Genomic DNA, 20,657 nt, shown 5'->3' with positions numbered 1-20,657 from the left:
GCAGCCCTCGGCCCCATCCCGATGCTCCGCTCTGAAGGCAGCCCTTTCCTCAGCGCTGCAAGGGAGATTAGCCCCCTCTCCTCTTCCCCACCAGCGGCATCCCCAATTGGGGATCACAAGGACCGTGGGTGCTTAGCAGACCAGAGAAGGCCGCGTATTCCGTGCTATTTCCAAGGAAAGCCCCTACTTTGGCAGAGACGGCTTGGAGAAAAGCCTCTTCCCCAACTCCTGATGCGCCAGGAGTGATGGGTGCTAAAATTCCAGTAGCAGCCCGTTCCCACTGCTTCGGAAAATAAGCTCTGCCTAGCCTGCAACACCAGCATCCCCGACCGCATGGCACCCGCGATTTCCCTACCTTTTTGCCCCGAAACCCAATCTCCCCCCCCCCCCCCCCACACAAGCCTTCCGCCTGGTTGCTCGTTACCCTGAGCATCGCCGCCGCTGGTCAGGACTCCGATGGCTTTGCCTCTTCCCGAGAGGTCCTCGAACAGCTTCTTGTGCGACATTTTGCAGGCTTCGGGTGTGCGAAAGGGTGCCGGTTTCTGCGAAGGAGGAGGAGAAGACGGCGGCGAGGTGTCTTGGACTGCGGGGCTGTGCCCGGCGCGCACGCTGACGCTCTGGATCTTGACTTTGCACACGATTTGGTTCTTGCCTGTATCGTGGAAGGAAAGGAAAAAATCATGCAAGCCGCCCCCGAGAGATGCGAGGCGAGGCTCCCCCTACCCTCTGCGCAATTCTTCTGATTGCTGCGGCGAACCCTTCCTTTTAGCCGCCCGTTGACAGCGCTAAGCCCAGCCGGCTTGGCTCCGCCTTCCCTTTTGAGAAAGGGTCAGTCGGTAATTCTTACAGGCAGGAGAGGCGGCCAATAGTGAAGCGCGGTCAGGGCGGGACGAAGGGGTTGCAAGCCTTCGGTAGGTTGCGAGAGATTTCTCAGGCAGGAGGGGACAAGGTTCCTGGAAGAAAGAGAATTAACCCGGAGGAATGCTCCACCTTGCGCTTGCCTGAGCTCTGCCTCTATTGTAGGGAATTCAGCCGGTGCGTGTGTAAAACACGTCTGGATCAGCTGCTGTGGCTACTTTCGTACATCTTGCTAAGCCACCGCAGTTGATTGCATAACGACCGGTTCTTGCTTTGCACAGAACATTGAGCGCATCAATCTGCCTAGCTCGACGTTGGTAACCACCCGGTAAGACTACAACTCCCAGGGTGATTATCAGCAGCCCTGCTAGCTAGGCATTCTGGGATTTGAAGTCCACACATCTCGAAGGAGGCGAGCATAAAGCAAATTCAGAAGCTATTGTGTAGAATGTGCATCAAACTCTGTACAAGTGAACCATAGTGCACCATGGTGTGTATACCTTGCTAAAATTGTTTGTTGTTTTATCCTGTACACAACATTATCATTTTTATGGATGATAAACCACAAACCAGCTTTTTTGAAATCCGATGGTTTCAGAACCGCCAAAACTAAAAGGAACAGATTACATTTCTAATCGGATTAGGTACCATTTTTATTTTACTTTATTTCCATAATTTATTGAAAATGGAAGGGTATTCTCTCCTTATTGGGTGATCATTGTAGGTTTTTTTTAAAAAATGGTGACTAAGATTCTGGGAGTTGAAGTCTGTATCCTAAGATTTTTATTTCATTGCTTATTTGACCCCCTATTACAATCATTAACTGTTGTACCACATATTTCTTGACAAATTTATATTTTCTTTTATGTACACTGAGAGCATATACATCAGACAATTTCCTTGTCTGTCCAATCACACTTGGCCAATAAAGAATTCTATTATATTCTATTCTATTATTCTATTCTATCTCACAGTTACCAAGTTTGAAAAACATGTTTTATATCCATCATTCATAAAGATCTCTACTTAACCTAGAAATATAGATCTATCAATTCAGATGGCCCACATTCTAATGTCTCTGGCTTATATCAATAGACGGCTAAACTATGTACAAAATATACTTCAAAAACTAACAATTTGGGACTATCAAATCTGAGTTGCAACTATCTGCCATAATCCTAGATGGTAATGGAGATCTAACTCCAACCTCATAAAAGCTTTTCTGCCATCTATTGGTTGTCTGGAAACTTGCAATATAGTCTAGAATAGAATAGAATAGAATAGAATAAATGTACATAGTGAAAGAAAATATTAATCGATGATAAGCAAATAACTACATTTATGCGCATATAAAGAACACTAATAAAAGTGTATATGTTTTATATGTTGTTCAAATTTATATGTTCATTTATCTGTTTTTCTTGGTTTTTTTCTTTTTTTTCTTTCTATATTTTGTTTGTTTATTTTTTCTTTTCTTTCTATTTTTATATGTAGAAACTTGATAAAGATATTTTTTTTAAAAGAATAGAATAGAATAATTTATTCACCAAGTGTGATTGGACACACAGGGAATTTGTCTTTGGTGCATATGCTCTCAGTGTACATGAAAGAAAAATATATTTGTCAAGAATCATGCGGTAAACCTAAAGGTAGTACACAAAATAAGTACATCAAATAAAATAGAATAGAATAGAATTTTATTGGCCAAGTGTGATTGGACACACAAGGAATTTTGTCTTGATGCATATGCTCTCAGCGTAGATAAAAAAAAATATACATTTGTCAAGAATCATGTGGTACAACACTTAATGATTGTCATAGGGGTCAAATAAGCAATGAAGAAGCAATATTAATAAAAATCTTAAGATTTAAGCAACAAGTTACAGTCATAGTCAACATGGGAGGAAATGGGTGAAAGGAATGATGAGAAAAACTAGTAGAATAGAAGTGCAGATTTAGTAGAAAGTCTGACAGTGTTGAAGGAATTATTTGTTTAGTAGAGTGATGGTGTTTGGGGGAAAACTGTTCTTGTGTCTAGTTGTCTTGGTGTGCAGTGCTCTGTAGCGATGTTTTGAGGGTAGGAGTTGAAACAGTTTGTGTCCAGGATGCGAGGGGTCAGTAAATGTGGGTAAATAGCAAGATTTGAGGACATTGTGTGATCCCTGATTCCAAATACACACAAAGCAGCCTAAGAAGTCATTTTCTTGATCAGATTTGGAAGAGCTTCCAATCCATTGAAGTAAACCTTATTCTTGTTATGCAACTATAAATAATATTTTCATATTTTTGAATGGTTGATTCACTTACTTATTTGCATCCTGCTTTGTTACTTTTACAAATAACCCAGGATGGCGAATATATCCAGCACATATATTTCTCCTCCTCTTTTCCCTTCAACAACAATCCTGTGAGGGAGGGTGGGGCTGAGAGAGACTGACTGCCCCTAGCTAGCTTTCATGGGTAAAACAGGAGTTTTAAAACCTTCAAAAGAAAGCATCCAGGCTACTACGTGCTTAGAATTACTCACTGCACTGACTGAGCATCTTGATTTAATTATTTTCACCTTAATTAAATATAGCAATTACTGGCACAAAGAGATAACCTGAAAAACGTTCTGAAAGTATAACAAGATAGTCATCCTGTTATTTAACACTCAGTCTATGTTCAATGGATACAAACTTGCAAAGAATTACATGTAATAATGTACTTCACTGAATTTAGGGCAGCTCCAATACATCCTGCTACCTTGAACTAAGTAGTTGTGGGACTGTATCACAATTAGTCTTGGCCATCAAATCTGGAATTATAATCCACCACAAATGGATTCACATGAATCATTTTTGTTCATTTGTTTTATATCCCACTTTATTATTTTTACAAATAATTCAAGGCAGCGAACACATCCAACATACCTTCTGAATATGTTTCTCAAATTCAGTAACATTAAAATGACTTAGGAATTTTTATTTACTATCCATTCATTTTAAGATTGCCATTTAAGAAAAACTGGCAACTGAAAACCAAACCAGTGAACTCATGGGTTAATCATGAGCAGGAATATGATCCTGCATCTTTTTAATCCTAGCCAACATACCACATTCAAAACTAAAATGCCTTTATTACAGTTACAGCATGAAAAACATACAGTAGTCCTCTCTTAGTGACCACAGTTGGGAATGGTAGGTTTGTCACTAAACTCTGCCTCACTAAGCAAAGGAGCACCTGACTCTAATGGACTTAGAATATCACTTCTGCTGCAATTGTAAAAAAAAGTCACTGTAAGTAAATAAGACGTGATGTAAACACAATTTTCAGCCAATTTCCTATCAGCTTCTCCAGTTGACTTTGCCTGTCAGAAGCCAGTTGTAAATCATGATCACATTAATGCAAACATACTCTTCATAAAGTTACTTTTCAGTGACATCCTAACTTTGAATAGTAGCTAAATAAGACTGTAAGTGAGGTCTACCAGTACTGATCTTTCTACATAGTATTCTTTAAATTTATTTGCATACAGTCAAATAGATGCACATGTACACATATGCATACACATCCACTTTGTACTTTGAATAGTTCCTGTCTAAATATTTTTCAATTTTTAAAATTATGAGTCCATCCTTTTCAGAGAGGGAATCCAATCCAATAGCAGTTGATTCAGGGTTAATTTCTTTTCTGTTGCAGATAAATTAACAAGAATGTTTTGCATGTTCAATTGCCAGCCTTATCATTTAGGAACAGAAAGGCAATTAGTAATTAACCCACCATATAGATTATCCTGTAATAGAGGTGTGAATGCTTTGTTCCTTATTGTTTATTGCTTGCTAATGAAAAAAGTGCATAAAATCTATGCCAACTTGGAAGCTCTCGATTTGTGTAGTCTTAAAAAGCATACCCCCTTATGCTATATAGAATAAACAGGTTGCAATTTCCCATATTATGTGATCATTGGCTACTTTGTACTTGGAGAAACAAATACAGTATTTTGGGTGGGCCAATTCACAATTTGGCCATCAGTGCTATTGATCTCGGAGGCATTTTAGAATTTCCGTATTGTCTCCTTTAAAACTAGGTTTGACTTTCCGCAGCTTCCAAGTCTAAATATGATTGAGCAGGTGCTGCTGAACTGGAATTAAAGATAAATAAAACAGACCACAGAGACAATAAACAAACTATTAGCAATAAATTCTAGTTAATCTCAATAGGAAAGAACTACTCCTAATCATCCTGGTTTTTTTAAAAAAAGCATCAGGTGCAAAATATTTAATGAAGGTTACTTGTGGGAGACTGTTTTTAAAGAGAGGGTAGTCCTTGCTTATGTTTCCTATGAGATAACTTTCTGACTTCTGTACTTGTTCATTCAATTTCTTTCTTTTATACTATATATATTTTCCCTTGTGGACTTACGTCCTGCCATTTTCCTGTAGGATTTTGTTGGATGTTGATATAAAGTTGGACCCTGGTTCTTTGTACTTTTGTTCTCGTATCTTTCAAAAAAACTGTATCCTGGTTTTTTCCTTCAGTCATTCTACTCAGGCTTCTGAACTACTTTTTTTCTCCCCTCTTTCTCCCTCAGATGAACTGCCGTCAACTGCCATTTGGAACTAGAAATGGAATATTCTTTATTGGCCAAATGTGATTGGACACAGAATTTGTCTCTGGTGGATAAGCTCTCAGTGTGCATACAGACAACAAAGTGATAAGTCATAGATCATTAATCATAAGATAGAATCATAAGTCATAAAACAAAAACAATAAGTCATAAATTGTAAGATACCAGTAGGAGAAGCTAGTAGGAATGATGGGAAGATGAGAAAGATAAATAGAAAGATAATAGCAATACAGACCATCATGTAGATAGATATTCTTTAGGCATGAGACGGTACTGTGGGAATTAGTTATTTAGTAGAGTTATGGCATGGGGGGAAAACTATCTTGTTTTGGTATGCAGTGCCCTATAGTGCTGTCCTGAGGGAAAAAGTTGAAACAGTATATGTCCAAGATATGAAGGATCTATAAATATTTTTTCAGTCCTCATTCTGGCTCGTGCAGGATACAGATCCTCAATGGAAGGCAGGTATACCTGCCCTGTTTGGTTGCTGTGCCAAACCAAACAGTAATAGGGGCACAGATTGTAGACTTAATAATTTCTCTGTAGAACTGTATCAGCAGAACCTTGGGCCACCTGAACTTTCTGTGTGCCCTTTGTAACAATTGTTTCACTGTATTAGTGTTTTTTACAAGATCTCTTCGATAGCAAAAATGTGCGGGCACACACCCAAAACTCCATAAAAGTCAGGGTGACTGGCACTTAGAAAGAACACTCAGGTTGCATACTGAAAGGATTCCAAAATCTCAGTAATTTGGCAGTGAAAAATAGTGTTTCGGTAGGAAGGAGGTAGAAACTTTCTAGTTATCTTTATGGTAAGTACAAGTACAGACCACATCACCCATTGTCAGAGTCAAAATCTATTTGCCATCTTTTATTCTCGAACTAGTGATTATTTATTTATTTATTTATTTATTTGTTTGTTTGTTTGTTTGTTTGTTTGTTTGTTTATTTATTTATTTATTTATTTATTTATTTATTTATTTATTTATTTATTTATTTATTTATTTATTTATTTATTTATTTATTTATTTATTTATTTATTTATTTATTTATTTATTTATTTATTTATTTATTTATTTATTTATTTATTTATTTATTTATTTATTTATTTATTTATTTATTTATTTATTTATTTATTTATTTATTTATTTATTTAGATTTGTATGCCGCCCCTCTCCGCAGACTCGGGGCGGCTCACAACAAAATCAAACAATCCATAACAAATCTAAATTGTAGTTTAAAATATTTAAAAACCCCATTTACTAAACAAACATACATACAAACATACCATTCATAAATTGTATATGCCCGGGGGAGATGTCTCAGTTCCCCCATGCCTGACGACAAAGGTGGGTTTTAAGGAGCGTACGAAAGGCGAGGAGAGTAGGGGCAGTTCTAATCTCCGGGGGGAGTTGATTCCAGAGGGCCAGGGCCGCCACAGAGAAGGCTCTTCCCCTGGGGCCCGCCAACCGACATTGTTTAGTTGACGGGACCCGGAGAAGGCCCACTCTGTGGGACCTAATAGGTCGCTGGGATTCGTGCGGCAGAAGGAGGTCTCGGAGATATTCTGGTCCAATGCCATGAAGGGCTTTAAAGGTCATAACCAACACTTTGAATTGTGACCGGAAATTCATCGGCAACCAATGCAGACTGCGGAGTGTTGGTGAAACATGGGCATACCTAGGTAAGCCCATGACTGCTCTCGCAGCTGCATTCTGCATGATCTGAAGTTTCCGAACACTTTTCAAAGGTAGCCCCATGTAGAGAGCATTACAGTAGTCGAACCTCGAGGTGATGAGGGCATGAGTGACTGTGAGCAGTGAGTCCCGGTCCAAATAGGGCTGCAACTGGTGCACCAGTCGAACCTGGGCAAATGCCCACCTCGCCACAGCTGAAAGATGGTTCTCTAATGTGAGCTGTGGATCGAGGAGGACGCCCAAGTTGTGGACCCTCTCCGAGGGGGTCAATAATTCTCCCCCCAGGGTAATGGAAGGACAGATGGAATTGTCCTTGGGAGGTAAAACCATAGCCACTCCGTCTTATCCGGGTTGAGTTTGAGTCTGTTGACAACCATCCAGGCTCCAACAGCCTCCAGACACTGGCACATCACTTCCACTGCTTCGTTGACTGGACATGGGGTGGAGATGTAAAGCTGGGTATCATGTCTCCTTTCCATTCCATTTTTGTATGTGAACAAACTTCCCTCCATCTTAGTGTCACAATAGACTTCACATCCCTGTCATCTGCTGTTTTTCTCATCAAATTCTTCTCCCGGTTTGCAATTGATCTCCGTGTTCTTGAAAATGATGTGGGTTTTGATGGTAATGGCATTACCATTCACCTCAATAGTGGTAGTAGGCTTGGCCATAATTGCAAATTGTCTTGTGGCAAAGCTCACACTTTCATGTAGTCATCAAATTTGTTGCTCTCTATCAGTTTCCAAACACTGGCAAATGCCTCCGCAATGGGGAGCTGAAAATGACTTGATTTGCCTCTCCACCGAAATACGAAGAATTTTTTTTCCTTTTGTTTGGTGAGTTTAAGCCATTTATATTTACAGAGTAGAGTTCAAATCCCAAATTTATCTTTTTTTGTGATTCTGTATTTTTATTACTTGTATTTGGGTCTACAGTAGTTGCTCTTGTGCTTCTACTTTCTTTTGACACGACTGTGTATACATCTCTTTAATCAGGTTTATTATTTTTATCAATTGTCTCATCCTGTTTATTCCCTACTTGATCTTCTCTGCTCTCTATTGTTTTCGGAGTGTCCCTTAATTCGGTTTGGTTTTTCGTTTCTGTTGAACTGTCATTAGTAAAGTTTTTATCATAGAATTCTTCTGCTTTATCAATTGAGTTGGTTTTTATTTTCTTATCCTGCCATGTCACCAGAATTCCTTCCGGGACTAGCCATCTAAGATTTATATTGTGTCTAGTTAATTTAGAGGATAAAAAGGCATATGGTGTACGCAGATCTCTAACATGCTTCGGGACTTGTTTTAGAATAACTAAAAGAAAAAAAATTCTTAATAAACTATCCAAAATCAATATAGATATAATTGCTCTGCAAGAGGTCCATATTAAAAACAAATTTGAACACTAAAAAGGAATAAATTGGGGAATTTGTTTTCATCCACCAAAATACAACTGTGGCTGGGTCAGCAAACACATGCTCTCTGGCTCACTGCTGATGTGCCTTTTTAATGACGGTTCTAACGTTAAGTTTCCATTTCAGGTTCTGGTAGATTGTAGAACTGAGAAACTTGAAGGCCTCCACTCTTGATACTGTGTTGTCTAACATCATAAGACGTGGTAGAATAGGAGAGCTTCTCCTAAAATCTACTATCATGTCTACTGTTTTTACTGGGTTCAGCTGCAGATTGTTTCTGTGGCACCACAGTTATTCAACCTGCCATCTGTATGCAGGTCAGGGGTGAAAGGCTATCTGTTAGGTCCAGTTTGGAAGTACCAGTAGCAGTGGCCGCTGGTGGTTTGGAAAACTAGTAGCAGCGGCCGCACAAGGCTCCGCCCGGCCACCCAGACATCAACATTTTCTTTTTTAGCCCCTGTGCATGCACAAAGCCTTCTGTGCATGGCAGAGGGTGAAAAAGTGTGTGTGATAATGGTGCAAAGCATGTGTTTCAGAACTGGCAGGGAAAGTAAGTAGATATCACTGCCGATGTGGATTCATCATCACATGGAATGAAAACAGTGACTCTTCTATCATCTTCAAACTTCAGTACTTTAACAGAGGGATCCTTTGATATGCAGTCATTGGTATGTAGGCATGGTGGTGAACCTATGGCACATAGGTGGCATGCGGAGTCAAATCTGCTGGCACATGGCCATTTGTCCTAGCTCAGTTCCAGCGCACATGTGCATGCAGGACAGCTGGGTTTTGGCTTGTGCGGAAACTTGGGGAGGTTGTATTTTATTTCCAGACGGTCTAGGGAGACGTGAGAATTGCATTTTTACTCTCCCCAGGTTGCAAGCAAGCCTCTGGAGCCTTGCAAGGGCAAAAAATGGGCCAACTGGGCCCACTGGAAGTCAGAAAATGAGGTTGCAGGAGGATTGTATGTGCATACACAGGAGTGGCGCATGGGGAGCATTGAATTAGTGTTGGGTAGCGATTGGAATGGTAAAGGATGCTGCACTGGTAGCAAAAAATGAGCTGCACAGCTTCACTTCTGCAGGCGCATGAATACCTCCCAGCATGTTTTTGCTTCTGCACATGCTCAGGAAGCAACATTTTGCAAGAGGATGCACACACGATTTTAGTGATTTTTTACTTCTGCACACGCATGGTCTTCGGAGAGGGGCGGCATACAAATCTAAGTAATAAATAAAATAAATAAATCCTTTACCTTTCTGTGCATGCGTGGAAGCAAAAAAATTACCAAAATCTTGCACAAGAGATTTTACTTCTTGCACATGTGCGGAGGCAAAACCATGCTGGGACAAACACACATACATGCAGAAGAAGCGAAACTACATGTGCAATGAACCCGCTAGAAGAGGGGAAATGGAATCTGCTCCTGGTGTGGGAATGATACCATGTGTGCTTTTGCAGTGATGGGACGCCAGTCACTGGAACTCACAGTGCGCTCTGTGCACATTCACATCCAGCATGCATGCTTGTGTGCATGAGATTCGGCAGCTGTGTATGCACAGCAACCGAAATCTCGCACAAACGTCCTTGCATGTGGCAGATTTTGGCAAAAAAAAATGCTGCTTTTTTGCTTCTGCACATGCAGCACACGCATGTGAGATTTTGGCAACTTTCACTGCTTTTTTGCTTCTGTGCATGGATTGTGCAGCATCCTTTATCTTTCTGTGCATGGATGGAAGCAAAAATTTTTTGCCAAAATCTTGCATAAGAGGTTTTGCTTCTGGAGCATGTGCAGAAGCAAAACCACGCTGGGACGCACACATGTGCACAAAGAAGAAGCGAAGCTGCATGCGCAATACACCTCTAGTGGGGGGAATTGGAATCTGTCCCTGGTGTGGCCATGATACCATGTGTGCTTTCGCAGTGATGGATCGCCAGTCACCGGCATTCATTCTGTGCTCCATGCACGTGTGCTTGAATGCATGAGCTTTGGCTGCTGCACATCTGCAGTAACTGAAATCTCGCACAAGCATCCTTGCGCAAGGGAGATTTCAGCAAAAATTGCCACTTTTTTGCTCTGCGCATGCGCAGAAGCAAAAAAGCAATAAGTTTTGCACAAATCTCATTTGCACAAGTATGCCCATGAGAGATTTCAGCAATTTTTACCACTTTTTTTTCCCATGCATGCACAGAAGAAAAAAGTGGCAATTTTCTCTCAAATCTCACTTGTGCAAGGATGCTCATGCACATGAGATTCAGGTGATTTTTCCCTATTTCCCTATTTCTGGTGTGCACAGCTCTAGACTTATTAGAGCTGCGTACCTGGGTGCACAAAACCTATTGTAGCCACGCACCTGGGCACACCAGCTGCTGCCCGCCACTGGCTTTCGGCATCCAAGGAAAATAAGGTTTGCCATCACTGGTATATAGAGATAAAAAGAGTAATGGAGAGAGAGCACATAGCCCTATGCTAACTGACTGTGAGCCCTATGCTAACTGACTCCGTGTTCAATGTGATTTTCCCCTAGCTTCACCTGCTACTTCCTATCTGTTAGAAAGTTTATAATATACCTGCAGGTATAGAAAAGCTAGTTTATTCAGTTTAGAAAGAAGTATTTTTCCCTCCTATATTTGCGGACTGTTTTACGATTTGAAGGGATCTTTTCTTATCAAAGACATGTGCCTTATTTATGCGTTTCCTTCAGAGTATTTTTTGGTTGTTCCAAAAAAAAAGTCAAAGCTACTTTTAAAGATTTGTTTTTCTGACCGCAAAAGAAAGGAGGAAGTCCCTTATTTATAGGAAGTCCAGTTTCCCTGTTCCGATGGCTAATTTTAGGAGGGGGGGAATTACCAGGAAAAGGTGGTTTTCCTCTTTAAAATTGAGATTATTTAAGATATATCTGTTGGATTTGTTTCCAAATAATATTGTACATTAATTATGAATAATGTATCAGTTTGTTACTTAACATTATAATATATTATATCAATTACTTTGATTGGAATATTGCTCACAGTTTTTTGATCCAAGCTTTTTCTTTAGTGTAGATTGAGGATATTATCATATGTGAAAGTATTATTAGTGTTTTCACTATTTTTCCTTCCCGACTCTTTCCTTTTGTTGGAAATCATAACATAAAAGGAATGGAGAATAGTTGTTGTGAATCCCACTTGAGCAAGTATTGGACTTCTAGAAATATACTCACAAGCTTTAAGACAGGACATGGAACAAGATTCCCAAAGAAGTCATAAGGTCTATTTATTAATTTTATTTGTATAGCACAGTGATGGAGAACCTTTTTCTCCTCAGGTGCCAAAAGCGCATGTGTGTGTGCTATTGCTCATGCGCGAGTGCCCACACCTATAATTCAATGTCTGGGGACAGCCAAAATGGCCTCCCACCCACCGGTGTCCCTGTGGAGGCTTGAAACACCCCCTCACTCCCCTCACCACCACTGGAGGCCCTGTGGAGGCTTGAAACACCCCCTCACTCCCCTCACCACCACTGGAGGCCCTGTGGAGGCTTGAAACACCCCCTCACTCCCCTCACCACCACTGGAGGCCCTGTGGAGGCTTGAAACAGCCCATTTCTCTACCGGTGGCCCTGTTTTTTGCCCTCCTCATCTCCAGAGGCAAAAATGCCCTCCCCCATCCCCTTGGAGGCTCTTCACAGGAAAATCTCCACAAAATCAGGAATGAAGTACTTACGCAATATTTTCACTTCAGAGGATAAATGCTGTTTGTGGGAGGATGGGGACATTTGCAGTCAACACATGGAAGTTAGAAAATCACATTGGCATTCATTTGGAAGCACATCAGCCTGAGAGTGCAAATTCACTTTTAAAATAACGGAAGGAGAAAGTTCTTTATGCAAAGCTTTCTGAGTGAAATGTATGTAAACACACAAAGTATTGGATGGGACCCAACAACCGATTTAGTATTCTTGGGAACCTTCAAGAAGAAAAGATTCCCAAGCATGTACTTAACTGTGTTTTGTTTTCTTTAAATTGTCCCTTGCTTTGAAAATTCTTTCTGATGCTTAAGAAAGAAAACACAGGATGGATCATTTCAAAATTGCCGAACAGTGGTGCCCTGTAACGGTTTGTTTTTATTGACCAGTGATGTGTTTGCACAAGAGTGATATGTGCTGTACTGCAATGCTTGTAATGGTTTTAGTCATTATTTGTTTCTTTGTTTATTCCCTCCCTCCCTTCCTCCCTTCCTTCCTTTCTTCAATTTATATGCCTTCCAACTTCCTAAAGACTCTTGATGTTAATATAGCATTGTTTTGACAGAGTGAGGTTCGAAAGGCTCCTTCCTTCCTTCCTTCCTTCCTTCCTTCCTTCCTTCCCTTCCCTCCCTCCCTCCCTCCCTTCCCTCCCTCCCTCCTTCCTTCCTTCCTTCCTTCCTTCCTTCTTTCCTTCCTTCTTGAGGTGGATTTCAGAAGGTTCTGTCCAGTTCTGGAGAACCAGTAGTGGAAATTTTGAGTAGTTTGGATAACTGGTAAATATCACCTCAGACTGGCCCAGCCCCCATCTATTCTCTGCATCCCGAATCCCAGCTGATCAGGAAGAAATGGGGATTTTGCAGTATCCTTCCCCTGTTATGCTCACCAAGCTATGCCCAAAGAACCAGTAGTAAAAAAAAAAGAATCCCACCACTCCCTTCCTCCCTCCCTCTTTCCCTCCCTCCCTTAACTTCACAACTAGAGGGGGGAAAGGGGGGAATCATATCAACATTATTCATAGAATCAACTTGTCCAAGTTATTGTTTAGCAAATTGCCCTCATTTTTTCCCATTTAAGGGCAAGCTGAAGAAGACCAGCCCTTCCCCAACCTGTTCTCAGATTGCAAACATTGCATTTACCCTTGTGCCATTCACTCATTTAATATTGTGCTTGAATGTACTAATCTGGCATACTATAATTATTGGAACTACAGGTATTTCTTTTCTTTGGGTGCCGAAAGAGTACGGGTGCCCACATCCATAATTCAATGCCTGGGGAGGGTGAAAACAGCTTCTCTCACCACCTGGAAGCCCTCTGAAGGCCAGAAACAGCCTGTTTCCCAACTTCTGGTGGCCCCTCTAGGCTTGTGCTTTGCTCTCCACAGGATCCAAAGGCTTCCCTGGAGCCTGGGGAGGGTAAAAATACCCTCCCCCATCTCCCTGGAGGCTCCCTGGAAGTCAAAAATGCCCTCCCAGAGCCTATATGTGAACCAAAAATTAGCTGGCCATCACACACATGCATGTTAGAGATGAGCTAGGACAACAGCTCATGTACCAGCAGATATGGCTCCGCGTGCCACCTGTGGCATCCGTGCCATAGGTTCACCATCTACTATTTGTCCACTGCTAGACAAATAGAAGAAGTATCACAACAGATAAGAAGCAGGAAATTCTGCCCCCACCCCAACAGAATTGAGATGGACCTTCTCCTTCCCAGTCTTTCAAAAGAATTTGAAAAGTTGTTCCTCTAGCTGGCATGGGATTTACAAAGTGACCCTCAACCCTCATCCTCCTGTCTTTTAACTGAATCTTATCTCTGTTTTCAACTGGCTCTTTTTATTGATGTATTAAAGTTTTATATGGGTTTTGTTATGCTTTGGCTATATACTGCCTGGAGTCACTCTACAAGTGAAATGGGGGCTCGCTAAATTTGATAAATATATAAATATATTTTTAAAAACAGCCTCAATGGAAAAATAGCTCTGTTAGAACATGGTTTGGGCTAAGATTTGCATTATTAGTTATGTACAATATTAAAATAAATAAGGTAGTCAAACATAGATCTAAACATGTCTCAATACCTGGCTGTGTTATCTGGTTTTATAGCTCAACAAATAAACCCCTAATCATGACTTTTCAGCCTACTATACAAGAAGATCTAGTTGAGTTTATTTCCCCTTGAGCTCAGAATGTTTTCACATCATTGTAGCTAATAACAGGGTGTAAAAAATGACAATAAACCTACAGTAAATGTAATAGTTATCATTGGACCAAGCCACTGAAATTTAGGCTATTCTCAGCCATTGAAACACACTGCGTGATTTTGGACAACTTATCTCTTTTTTCCCATCATACTTTATGAAGTGGTTATCATGTGGAAAGAATGCTAATCATGCTTTCCCAATTCTTATTTTCGCCACCATCATTAACAAATAAATATTCAAGATACAACTAACGAACATTTTGAAAGCTTGCATTAGCACACATTAGCTTCAAAGCCCTAGTCTTTGAAGACCACAAGACAATGAAATTGAGGGGAAAATGTCCTGCTCCCAGATCCTAAATTATGAGATACCATAGGGTTTGAGACTCTCTCTGCTTCTCTTTAATATCTACAGTATATGAAACTGAATTACATCATCCCTAGACAATTGTCAGTGAGCTAATAATACCCAGCTACATATCTGCTAATGTGCTACTGCCAATGTTGGGTCTTCTTTTTATTATAATTGTTGTGGCAGGAGATGGGCCAGGGCTAACCACAACATACATAAGGACACCTTCATGTAGTTTTCATGTTTTTGGAAACAATTTGTCATTACCTTCTTCCTGGCTGTTTAAAACAATGGCAAAAAGGGCAATTCTTACCTAGGTTATCTGTCTTGAATAAACATGTCAGGGTTCCATTCCATGGCTTGATCATAATTATTAATTAATTATTATTTTCCCATGCTCGTTTGGATCTCAGTTCTCCTTGTGTTGAATCCCCAGTAATATTAGAAGAAGCAACTTACACTATTCCAATTGATGAAGAACTTCCAAGGCTTCAGCATGACCTCTGATAAAAGATGTTACCCATATCTACAAAGTCAGATGTTTAATTTGAGTCAAGGGTCTGGGGGAAGCTTTGTTTTCTTTGGCCTGATTTCCTGCCACACTTTTGAAGGTATTGTCCTTAATCAAGGCCTACTTCCTATTAAAGTCTTCTAAGGAAATCCTGTAAGCACCATGAAACTGGTCAGATATATGGTTCCATAAATAAACAATATGTAAAATCTAACTCAACTTTACAAGGAGTAGACATTCTTCTTGGTTCACTCTTGGACATATCTAATATGTGTTGATTATTTACTAATACTTGTGGAGTCAATGCAAATGTTAGAAAGTAAATTCTTGCCATGGGACTATAAATTGTTTTAAACCCATTCTTAAAGACTATATAAATAGACAGGTATTTAAATGGATGAAAATGGTATCAGAAAATAACCATAGGCGCCTTCCTTTGGTCTCATTTCAAAATAAACATTGAATGCCTTGAAATATCCTACTTTATTTATTTATTTATTGTTAGAGTTGAAAGGGACCATGCAGGTCATCAAGTCCAACCCCCTGCTTAAGCAGGAAATCCTACGGCACCCCAGCCAAATGGCAGTCCCATCTCCTCTTGAAAGTGTCCAGAGTTGGGGAGTTCACAACCTCCGCAGGCAGGTTGTTCCATTGGTTGATCGCTCTGACCGTCAGGAAGTTCTTCCTTATTTCTAGGTTGAATCTCTCCTTGGTCAGCTTCCAGCCGTTGTTCCTCATCCAGCCCTCTGGTGCTTTGGAGAATAAAGTGACCCCCTCCTCTCTGTGGCAACCCCTCATATACCTGTTTATTGCTATCATGTCCCTTCTGGCCCTCCTTTTCTCTAGGCTATCCATGCCCAGTTCCCGCAATCTCTGTTCGTAAGTCTTGGTTTCAAGTCCCCTAATCATTTTGGTTGCTCTTTTCTGCACTTTCTCCAGAGTTTCAATGTCTCTTTTGAAGTGTGGTGACCAGAACTGGATGCACTACTCCAGATGTTGTCTGACCATGGTGTAGTAGAGTGGTATTAATACTTCCATGGTCTTGGAGTGTATCCCCCTGTTGATGCAGTTTAGGATTGACTACTGGAGATCTTCCAAATCTAAGCATGTGGAGCTCTTTGCAGTTAATTTTGTGCCGCAGCTCAAAAAAGGTTGAAAATCACTGCCCTACACCCATGCTGCCATTTGGCTTAGAATTCTAAGCCCAATTCTAAGCCTTAGATTTACAGTGAATTAGAATTCTGCCCAATTCTAAGTCTTAGAATTACAGTGCCATGTAATTCTCCCTCCGCTACACCCATACTTCCATTTGCAAAATTTGAAAAGGATTCCAAGCGCCTTCAAACTACAGCCCACAGGCCACGTATGGCCCACCAAAGCCATTAATCCAGCCACACAGGACCACAAGGCTGCCCCCTGATATCTTCCCATTCACCAGAGATGGGTTCCTTCCTATTCGGACCAGTTCACCCTAACCAGTAGCAGCCCACTGGTGATGTCACAATGACATCACTGAACTGGATTGGTTGGTACAGGTTTGTAGGCACTGACATATTCTGGCGTCATCTGGCCACATCCACCTAGTCACATGACCATGTAGCCATGTCCACCCAGCTGATCCTCCAGCCCTCAATGGGACTGTAGGACTGTGAATTGGTCCCCCATTTAAAAAGTTTGAGGGCCTCTGATCTAATCCATAATCATGCTCAATGTGTATTCTTGCAGTATGAAATCTGATTTTTGGATTCCTCAAAAATGGCTCTGCTTAAATCCACTGTTTCTCAAGACAGCCTATTCAAGTGATGAATAGTGATAGGCGAAACCAATGGTGCTCGGGTTCGGCAAGTTCGGATGAACTTTACACAAAATTCAGCCGAACCAGAACCAAACCCGAACTCGAACTCCGAACGCTGCGTGACGTTAACCTCCATGCCCGGAATGAAGAGTCGGACATGGTTGGTTGGAAGGACGTTTATTTAGATAAACAAGAGAACAGAACAGAACAGAACTGCAGGCAAATTAACCACTATTTATAGTCCCAGCTGGCTGAGGAGAGAGCCAATAGTACTCTCTAGATTTCCTGCTCACAGTTGGCTCCACCCCTTTTAACTAACCAATCCGGTTAAACGATAGCTCCACCTATTGATATTCATCTCTATGCAAATCCTACTTGTTGCTTATACGGAGACATGACATGGAATCCCATTGTTTTTTAATTTTACGGATTTTTTATTTTTATTTATTTTTATGAAAAAGGATGCTGCAGTGGCGCTGCAAGCAAAAGGAGGTCCATTTTTATTTTTACGTGAAAGGACCACCCTTTGCTTGCAGCGCCGCTGCGGCGTCCTTTTTCATAAAAATAACAATGTTTATTTTTATGTGAAGACCTCCATTTGAAGGAGCTGGGGAATCCCTCCCATGAAGAGATTCCGGGGGCAGAGCTTTGACGTCACCGGCAGGTTGCTAAGGACGCCAAGGTGATTACTTCCTATTTATTTTTACGTGAAAGGACTGCCCTTTGCTTGCAGCACCGCTGCGGCGTCCTTTCACATAAAAATAAAAATGTTTATTTTTATGAAGTGGTCCCTGCAGGGGCTTTGACGTCACGGAGATGTCACTTCCTGGCTTTCGGTGCGGAGGCTGGGGGAGTGGGGGTGGGGGATTCCCCTCTGCCTGCCACCCCCCCTCCCCTTTGATATCGGAAGGAGGATGGGCATGTGCAGTGTGTGGGGGGAGCGTTTCTCCATTGGGAAAGTAAGACGGTGACAAATTTCTCGTCAGGGATCACCTCGGCGGCAGCTTTAATACATGGAGAAACTTGCCACCGTCTTACTTTCCCAACGTAGAAATGCACCCCCCCCCCCACACCACATGAACCCATCCTCCTTCCGACATCAAAGGGGAGGGGGGCGGTGGCAGGCAGAGGGAAATCCCCCACCCCCATTCCCCCAGCGCCCCCACGATGGGATTCCGGGGGCGGGGCTTTGACATCACGGAGACATCACTTCCTGGCCAGCCGAGGCGACCGAATGCTGAACATGACCCCAAACTTTGCCCGAAGTTTCAAAAACATTTGGGTTCGTGTTTGGCATACCGAACACCGTAAAATTCGGTATGGACCCAAATTGTGCGAGTTCAGTTCGCCCGTCACTAGTGATGAACAGTTCCATTTCTACAGCTAAAATCTGCTACCTTTCATCTTCCCACCAATGCTTCCATTTATATCATAATGTATTGATCACCAGTTATGATAACATCCTATGCAGGGCAAATGCTAAGATTTATTTGATGCTGCAATCTATCAGTATAATTGCTGCTATGGTGAGTCACTCTACAAGTGATTCTATATCTAGATCCCCAAAGGCTATTTGGACGGTGTATAAATGAACCAATCTAAACCTGAATTCAGCCTGCCTTATTTTCCTTTCCATCACTTCCTCATAGAATCATAAATTAGAAGGGGGCATTTAGTTCATTGTTTGTTTCATGCTGTGATTTGTACATTTTAATTTCCCAGAAATAATAACCTCAAAAGGCTGTAGATTTAAATCTTTCTTTTGGGGTTAACAGTGGTTATGGCTGCCAAGGCATATTGGATAATGTATGCAGGGAAGGAAGATTATTCAATTAATGTAATGTGTCGTGGCTGTTTTGGATTGCTTTTGGATTGCTTTTGCAAATGATGATTTCCTATTGCAAACAATTTGTACACAAAAGTATTAAGATATTTTAGAAATAAAGCAGACTTTTGTCTTATATGACCTTTGCTCCTATTTAAAGCAGAATAATGTCCTTTTTAACCAACCAATTTATTTCAGTGGTTTTAATATCAAATTTAATATTATTATCAAATATTTCATTTCTAAACAGAATATATCACACCCATGCAGTTCTACCTTTTAGAATTCCCCTTTACAAATTTCTCTTCCTCCTCATTATTCTGCATCATTTAAAATCAAAATACACTGTTTTAGGACTGAAATACTGGGAATCTAAAAAAAATAAATAAATACGCAAATCTCTCACGTTCTTTTATCCTCAGCCAAGAGGGGGGGAATTACTTCCTCATAGCTTCTTGGCTCATACCATACATTACCCACTTTAACTTTACTAGCAGAATACTTGTCAGGTGCAATCCCCTTTTTTAATCGCTCGAACCTGCATGGCATTGACTGCTGCTGTGTGCCAACTCTTTCTTGGTTCATATCTTGTTCAGCCTGAATGCTGACCCATCGCTAAGTGGATCCCCATCACTACGTGAATCAGTCCCAAAATTTGCATCAATTTTGTTCCACAAAACTAGCAGACCTGGAAATCACTATTCTTTTGTTTCCATCGCTTAAACGATAGCTTTTTGAACCTGGCTTTCTAGCCTTTGGTTGTCCCTTTCTTCTAATTGCTTTTGGAATATGCACCCACACAATACTTCCCAAAACTTTTAAATGTACCAGAGATGGTTTTCTCCCATATAGCACTGCATAGTATTTAAATATTTAAGTATAGTATTCCTGCAACCGCTCTACATATGTTTCAGCCTCCAGTCCCCTAATAAATCCTTTTAGAGTACTCTTTCTAGAGCACTCTTTCTAGAGTCTCAACATCCTTTTTACATCGTGGTGACCAAAACTGAATGCAGTATTCCAAGTGAGGCCTTGCCAAGGCCTTATAAAGTAGTATTAACACTTTGCATGATCTTGATTCTATCCCTCTATTAATGCAGCTTAGAACTGTGTGGGGGTTTTTGGCAGCTGCTGCACAATGCTAGCTCATATTTAAATGATTGTCCACTAGGATTCCAAGATCCCTCTCACAGTTACTACTGTTGAGCAAGGTACCACATTCAATATACTGTACCTGTGCATTTTGTTTTTGTTGTTTAAATGTAGAACTTTACTTTTTTTCACCATTGAATTTTATTTTGTTTGATAGCGTCCAGTACCTTGAGCCTATCTCCTGGATTGTTGGCTATTCCTGCAAGTTTGGTGTCATCTGGAAATTTGATGAGTTCCCCATCTATCCCTTCATCCAAATCTTTAATGAAGATATTGAAGAGTACTGGGAAACAGATCCTTGGGGTACTCTGCTGCATACGCCCTGCATACAACGGAACTGCATCCTAGATGCATTTCCGTTCAGCACTACACATAGAGTGCGGTTGGTTAGCCAGTTTTGAATTTGTGGTTGATTAGCCAGTTTTTTCCATTAGGTATTTCTGTATTCTTCTGCCTTTATACTTAGAATATCCTGACTGCTGTTACCATATATAACATCCATTTTCCTTTTTTATATATAA

At 40.9% G+C, this 20,657-nt stretch overlaps 1 protein-coding gene and 1 pseudogene across 7 annotated transcripts in view; both read right to left on the bottom strand.

The window, feature by feature from the left end:
• PFKP (phosphofructokinase, platelet) overlaps positions 1 to 817 on the bottom strand; it is a 99,520-nt gene extending 98,703 nt beyond the window's left edge. For 5 of the 7 annotated variants that reach the window (XR_011556920.1, XR_011556921.1, XM_070729169.1 and 2 more), the window contains exon 1: positions 425 to 793. Coding sequence is in view for 4 of the 7 variants with exons in the window: in XM_070729169.1 (XP_070585270.1) it covers positions 425 to 506 (82 nt within the window). In the remaining 3 variants the exon portion in view is untranslated. Of the gene's footprint in view, positions 1 to 424 lie in introns of all 7 variants that reach the window. The other 2 variants (XM_070729168.1, XM_070729174.1) reach the window with 2 other exon arrangements.
• Positions 818 to 6,210: 5,393 nt separating this feature from the next.
• Positions 6,211 to 20,453, bottom strand: LOC139153323 (fatty acid-binding protein, heart pseudogene; annotated as a pseudogene).
• Between the last annotated feature and the right edge of the window lie 204 nt (positions 20,454 to 20,657).

The sequence above is a fragment of the Erythrolamprus reginae genome, chromosome Z (assembly GCF_031021105.1).
Source record: "Erythrolamprus reginae isolate rEryReg1 chromosome Z, rEryReg1.hap1, whole genome shotgun sequence".
NCBI classification, from domain to species: Eukaryota; Metazoa; Chordata; class Lepidosauria; order Squamata; family Dipsadidae; genus Erythrolamprus; species Erythrolamprus reginae.
Note: the sequence above shows the minus strand (reverse complement) of the source record. Positions and strands in the feature narration are given on the sequence as shown.